Below are 6868 nucleotides of genomic sequence, written 5' to 3'. Positions count from 1 at the left end.
TTAAAGTTACAGTTGAAGGGACACGTCTGGAATTTTCCATATCTCCTCCATTTCCGAATCTCACCACATCCAGGTCTTTTTATAGGCACGTGTGTGTGTATGTGTGTTTGTGTGCAAGCGTGTGTATGCATATGTGTCTTAAATCATGAAGGACTTTGTGTGTTTGTAGTTTTTGGGCTGTCGAGAGAGACAGGTCACACCATCAACAAGTATCACATAAAGATGATTAGATACATAGTTTAGATAGAGCGTTAGATATTTAACAGAGCATTAGATTACACGCCACAGCAAAGAACACTCACGTTTCTGATGGGAGGAGGAGGAGGAGGAGGAGGATTGTAGAAGGTAGAGCTGAAAACCAAAGACACAGATTAGCTTCTGTCCTGACATTGTGGAGTAGGTACTCAGAACACCTGCAGTACACCTGCAGTACACCTGCAGTACGACAGTCACAGACAGTCAGACACACTCACCTTCGCACCTTCTTCTCATCTGGGGACAGAAACAGCAACCAGAGAGTCAAATATCAGCAAAGAAAAATGCATTCCCTTGGATTTTTTTTCTTCACATAATTTATGCCCTGTCTCTTTTTCTCTCCCGTTACCCTCCACTCTGTCTCTCTCTCTCTCTCTGTCTCTCTCTCTCTCTCTCTCTCTCTCTCTCTCTCTCTCTCTCTCTCTCTCTCTCTCTCTCTCTCTCTCTCTCTCTCTCTCTGTCTCTCTCTCTCTCTCTCTCTGTCTCTCTCTATCTCTCCCTTCCCCCTCCCTCTCTCTTTCTCACACACTCACTGTCTCTGCCCCCCTCATACTCACTCCTGCAGCAGCCCCTGCGATGGCAGAGACACACCCCCAGACAGCACATGAAGACGAGGAGGAAGAGGCCCACCGCCCCGGCAACCAGCGTCGTCAAGCTCAGCTGATCTGAGAACAGAAGAGGAGCTGTCAGAGAGAGAGAGACATAGAGATAAACAGATGGATGGAGACAGAGAGGGATAGAGAGATACACAGAGACAAAGACAAAGAGAGATAGACAGAGAGACAGAGAGACAGAGAGAGAGAGAGAGAGAGAGAGAGAGAGAGAGAGAGAGAGAGAGAGAGAGAGAGAGAGAGAGAGAGAGAGACAGAGACGGACAGACAGAGAAAGAGAGAGATAAACAGAGAGAGAGAGAGAGAGAGAGAGATAGAGAGAGACAGACAGAGAAAAAGAGAGATAAACAGAGTGAGAGAGAAAGAGAGAGACAAAGAGAGAGAAAAAGAGACAGAGCGAATGAGAGAGTTCTAGAATAGAGAGTTGGATGGCAAGCCTAAAAGAGCACGGAGGTTGTACATACAGTCGATGACCTTCAGGTGCTGGGCCACACAGCTCTTGGGCGCCCCCACGCTGTTGAAGGACTCACAGCGGTACAGGCCCGAGTCGGCCCTCGACACACTCTTAAACTTCTGCTCCAGGGAGAGAGAGATAAGGGAACAGGAAGGTGTTTTGTTTACGTGTGTTTCTGTTTATGAGTGTGTTCGTGGATGTGTTCATATGTCTTTTTGTGTTTCTGTATGTGTTTTCGGTGTTTTCACATGTGGGCATGTGTGTGTTCATTCTTGCACTCACCAGTGTGCCCTTGCCAGAGTCCAGGTTGTAGCCTGAGTCAGCGGTGACAGTGAGGGCCTTGTTGTCCTTGTACCAGCGGTAGGTGGCGGGGGGGCACGCTCAGCTTGTCCTTACAGTGGAGCTCCACCCCCATCCCCGCCAGCACTGAGGCCGGCACCTCACACAACGGGGTGTGGGGGGGCACTGGGGAGAGGGGGAAGGTGGTTTGCTTCATTGTTTAGCTGTCACTTTACAAAGAATACAATTTATTCTGATACAGACAGTCAAGTATCTGCACATACATACTGTTTTTTTACTGTTCAAACAACGGTATGTACTGTTATGTTACTGTCATTTATAGTTATGTCACATCTCTGAATGTATGTATTTGTATGTACAACACACTTCTAGTCTTCTCTCTCTCTGTCACTCTCTCTCTGTCTCTCTCTCTCTGTCACTCTCTCTCTCTGTCACTCTCTCTCTGTCACTCTCTCTATGTCACTCTCTCTCTGTCACTCTCTCTCTGTCACTCTCTCTCTGTCTCTTTCTCTCTGTCACTCTCTCTATGTCACTCTCTCTATGTCACTCTCTCTCTTACCCAACACGTTGAGAGACACGTTGACCTCCCCCAGGATCACCTTGTCAAGCGGAGCGCTGACCTCACATCGGTACACCCCAGAGTCCTTCTGGGTAACAGAGTGCAGCGTTACTGTTGCCCCGTCTATATGAGCCCGGCCTGCAAAGGAGTCTGGGAGAAAGAAAGAAAGAAAGAAAGAAAGAAAGAATGAAAGAATGAATGAATGTATGAAAGAAAGAAAGAATGAAAGGAAGGAGGGGAAAGTTGGGAACTCTTCAAACGAGGACGTTATGAAGTCAAAACAAAGCATGCAGTAAGAGTGGCTAGATGTGTTGTATGGTTTGGTAGCCACCTATGAATTTGCCCTCAAAGTAAACGAAGGACACATCCTTTCCTTTCTTCTTCCACTCGATGCGAGGAGCGGGCTCGCTCTCAGTCCTGAACTCACAGGCCAGCACAGCATCTGAGGAGGCAGGGAGGGATAAACACCCACAGAAGAAAATGACCCGTGAACAAGCTATCTCTTGACCAAACAAGGTTCTTCTGCTCCCTCCCCCATCCCTTTCCTCTTTTTTTCTCTCATTCTATTGCTCGTCATCCTCCCCCTTCTCCTGTTTCACCTCCTCCACCTATTCCTCCCCCCTCTCCTCCGCCTAACCCTCCCTCTGGTCCTCCACCTCCCCCATCCTGTTCCTCCTCCTTTTTTCCCTTCTCCTCCTCCCCCTTCCTCTTTCTTTCTTTCTCCTCCTCCTCCTCCACCTCCTCCACCTCCTCCTCTTCTGTTCCTTCTCCTCCTACCCTTCCTCCTCTTTCTCCTCAATCCTCCACCTCCTCCTGTTCCTCCTTCCTCCTCCTCTCCTACCTGAGTGCTCGTGGACTTCCACCTTGGGTTTACTGGTGCTCACTGTCACTGGCAGAGAGGCAGGGCCTTAGGGAGAAAGAAAACGAGAGAGACAAACAGAGAGAGAGTTTTATTAGATGACAGGTAGTATAAACAGGGAGATATCAGATACCGTCCCAGTTCAGAGTTCAGCCCGAGGGACAAACTGCAGACTTTCAGACCAGCAAGGAAGGCTGGAGAAGTCTGGGGGATAGGGTGACAACATATCTCACACACACACACACTCAGAAAGAGAAAAACTCCATCGCACTCAATGCTCTGCAAACGTATGTGACACGTGCTGGTAAAAATCTATACACACATTATACCAACACACGCACAGAGGCACACACACACATATAGGCTTGGTACACCTGACCACAAATGACAAAATGACTATCACAACAAGGACAGGAGGTTATACATGATAATGTGTTAATTTAGCTCTTAACCTCTCAACCGTTTAATCTCCCATCAAATAGTTGATCACTGAGCCATATTTAAATATATAGGTATACAAACACATACCTTTAATACATAGGGCATTTAAACACTTACTCAACCTCACACTGAATCTCTCTTTTCCCCTCCCTCCCTCCCTCCCTCCCTCCCTCCCTCCCTCCCTCCCTCCCTCCCTCCCTCCCTCCCTCCCTCCCTCCCTCCCTCCCTCCCTCCCTCCCTCCCTCTCCCTCTCTCTCTCTCTCTCTCTCTCTCTCTCTCTCTCTCTTTGTCTCTCTCTCTCTGTCTCTGTCTCTCTTCCACAGGGTATGGGTCCTAGTGGTGCCATGCACGGGACTGAAAGTGCAGGAATGCAGGTGATGGATGGTTGTCTGACAGGCTGCCAGAGAACTGGGCTATACTGACCTGATAATCTCCCTTTAGGATTACACACACACGCACACAGACACACACACGCACACAGACACACACACGCACACAGACACACACACGCACACAGACACACACAAACACACGCAAAGACTGCTGCTCCTCCTCCATTATCACCCCCTGGTCTCTGTCTTGAATCTGTGTGGAATGTATAGGCCTAATGAGAGAGAGAGAAAGAGAGAGAGAGACAGAGAGAGAGTGTGTATGTGCATGTGTGTGTGTGTATATGTGGGGGGGGGGGGGTATGTGAATGTTCTCACTTGTGTCTTCAGAGAAAGATGCTCTGTATCTTAATAACTCGACCCTTCCCAGCTGGTTGAACAAAAAGTAACATCACACACACACATACAAATCATACAGTCACGGCATCAATCACTCATCTTGTACCCTATGTGTAATTAGCGATGTTACAAAATGTGAAGTGGAAACACGCCCTCTGATTGTTAACTAGCAGGGAACGCACATCAGAAAGCAGCAGGATAACTATCAGATAGGAAGTGTTTTGATCTCATCTCTGTCTGATCACAAGAGGGTCAGCGAGGGGCCATCAGCAACATGAAGCAGAGAGATCTGCGGTGACGGACGTCAGGGGCACCTCTGGGCAGCCTCTGCTGCTGTGATGTCTAATCAGGCTGGGGATCTCTGGGCTTGGACAACTTCACAGGGCTTTTGCGTAAACATGATCCCAGTCACAAACACTTAACTCTCCCTGCCCTGTTCCCCACTGCAACGTATAGAATAGCACGCACAGATGTGCGTGAGGGAAGGCTCACACACACACACACTCACACACACACATCAGTTTTACAGTGAAGTTTGTTCATTTCTGCAAACCATCAGCAAATCATAGAAACACTCTGTAATGAACCAATGCTGTACACAATTGAGCATTAACTATAACTTGAATAAACCAGTCTTGCCAATCATTTTCATTATGTGTTAAAACTAATCTTCTGAGGACTATTTGCTCATGTCTAACGAACAAACCTAGAAAAAAGAAACTTTTCTATTCATGTAAAAGTTCTTTTTTTGCCTCATGAAGCGTTGTAATCACTTCATTCCATTGTGAGTTACTCACTGTGTAGCAGGAGAAGCAGAGAGGTGAGAACCAGGATCCCCATGCTGCCCACCCTCAGGCTCTCTGTCCAGCCGTCCTGCGTGCAGCCGTCCCTAGCAGGTCTGCTGTGTCTGGCGCTCCACCACTCTGACCCTGACACCACCTCTGAGAACAAGGCTGACGGAATTCCAGAAATCCCTCCAGAAGTTTCTCCGGTTCTTATCTGGCGGAGATCTGAGGTCCGTGCTCTGACCTTCCCAGACACAGAGCCTGGTGAGGGGGAAGACTCTCTCAGGACTGGGGGCTGGCCTCAGAGGGGCTGCACTGCCACTGAGGCTCTGGAGAGACGGACTGGAGATGGAGCTACCACCGTCTGTAAGTTTGAGGCTACTGCTTTAAAGGAATACACACACGTGGGTTTATATATGCACACACATAGACACACACCTAGACACACACATAGACACACATAGACACACACCTAGACACACACATAGACACACATAGACACACACCTAGACACACACATAGACACACATAGACACACACATAGACACACACCTAGACACATACATAGACACACACATAGACACACACATAGACACACACATTTACACACACACACTTACCGACTGTTCAACAAGTGACACATTACCATTGATTTGCTCTTTGGGGAGAGGTGGTTTAGAAGCACACACATGCCCCATTACACACATAAACATATACACACACACACATAGACACACTCGTAGACACACACACACCGAGGTTGACCGTGAGACAGCTGGGCGGGCTACTGTGTCCCGTCTCAGCCCAACATCATGGATATTATATATCTCATCACTTCTACTCACACTAGTTCCTATTGTTACTTGTTTAGGTATATGCTCACACTTGCTCACATCTGCGCTCTCTCTCTCTGTCTGGCACACACCTGTTCTGAGGCCACAGTGTGTGCAGCTGCCGTGTCAAGAGAGGCCCCCACACATATGTGTGCCACACACACACACAGGCCTGCATGCACACGCACACACAGAGAGACTTACACACACACGCTCACGCTCAACTCTGAACTTGGGCTTGGTACACAAGCGAGTGGTGGACTATTCATCATCATTTTTGCAGTTTATCACTACCATTCAGCTCCCCAAACCAGAGTATGTGTTTGCATGACTTTAAGTGAAAACCAGCTGTGCCTGCTCAGGAGGAGATAATAGATTTGTCTACAGAGGTACAGACATTTCATGACTTGAGATCGTGAACGTTGAGCTTGGCTGTTTACTGTAAAATTTGAGCTATTCATACAATTTGTCTCTTATCCCTCCGATTTTATTTATCACAAACATTATGTGTGTTACAGGAATGTTAAAGTTTTCTTATAATTAGGTACCTTGAATGCTTTCAGTAAGCATATTCATTTTCTTCTGAACATGTACCTTTTTTACCATATGACTCATCACTTACTGTTTGAGTGTAAACTCTGCCAGGAAGTTCCCAGAAGGATTCATCAGTAATGAAGGCACTCACCAACAACCTCAATATTTCTTTATGGTTTATTGAACAAGTGACCCTGAGACTGACACTAAACAATAAACTTATCTTCAGATACTAAATGAAGTATCCGCTCAAAGATCACATATTATAAACAAACCCGTGAGAGGGGTGATTAGAATGTGTGTGTGCGTGTATATGTGTGCGAGTGTGTGTGCGTCTGTGTGCGTGTGCATGTGCAAATGTGTGAGACAGAAACTTTGATCAGGAGAGGGTTGCCCTAGCCCTAACCCAAGCCTTAACTCTTATCCTAACCCTAACGCTAACGCTAGCCCTAGCCCTAGCCCCCGCCCTGGCCTGGCCCCCACCCTGGCCTGGCCCCCACCCTGGCCTG

General features: G+C 47.6%; 1 protein-coding gene across 1 annotated transcript; it reads right to left on the bottom strand.

Moving 5' to 3' along the window:
- Positions 1–469: 469 nt before the first annotated feature.
- On the bottom strand, positions 470–5060 carry jam2b (junctional adhesion molecule 2b). Its single transcript, XM_067261367.1, is given in 9 exon segments — positions 470–492; positions 813–920; positions 1331–1439; positions 1603–1695; positions 1697–1785; positions 2180–2329; positions 2511–2621; positions 3021–3086; positions 5005–5060. Coding segments are annotated over 9 exon segments (792 nt in total). The 5' UTR covers positions 5048–5060.
- Between the last annotated feature and the right edge of the window lie 1808 nt (positions 5061–6868).

Source organism: Osmerus mordax, chromosome 2, assembly GCF_038355195.1.
Source record: "Osmerus mordax isolate fOsmMor3 chromosome 2, fOsmMor3.pri, whole genome shotgun sequence".
NCBI classification, from domain to species: domain Eukaryota; kingdom Metazoa; phylum Chordata; class Actinopteri; order Osmeriformes; family Osmeridae; genus Osmerus; species Osmerus mordax.
The sequence above is the reverse complement of the archived record's forward strand: the minus strand, read 5'-3'. Positions and strand labels throughout refer to the sequence as shown.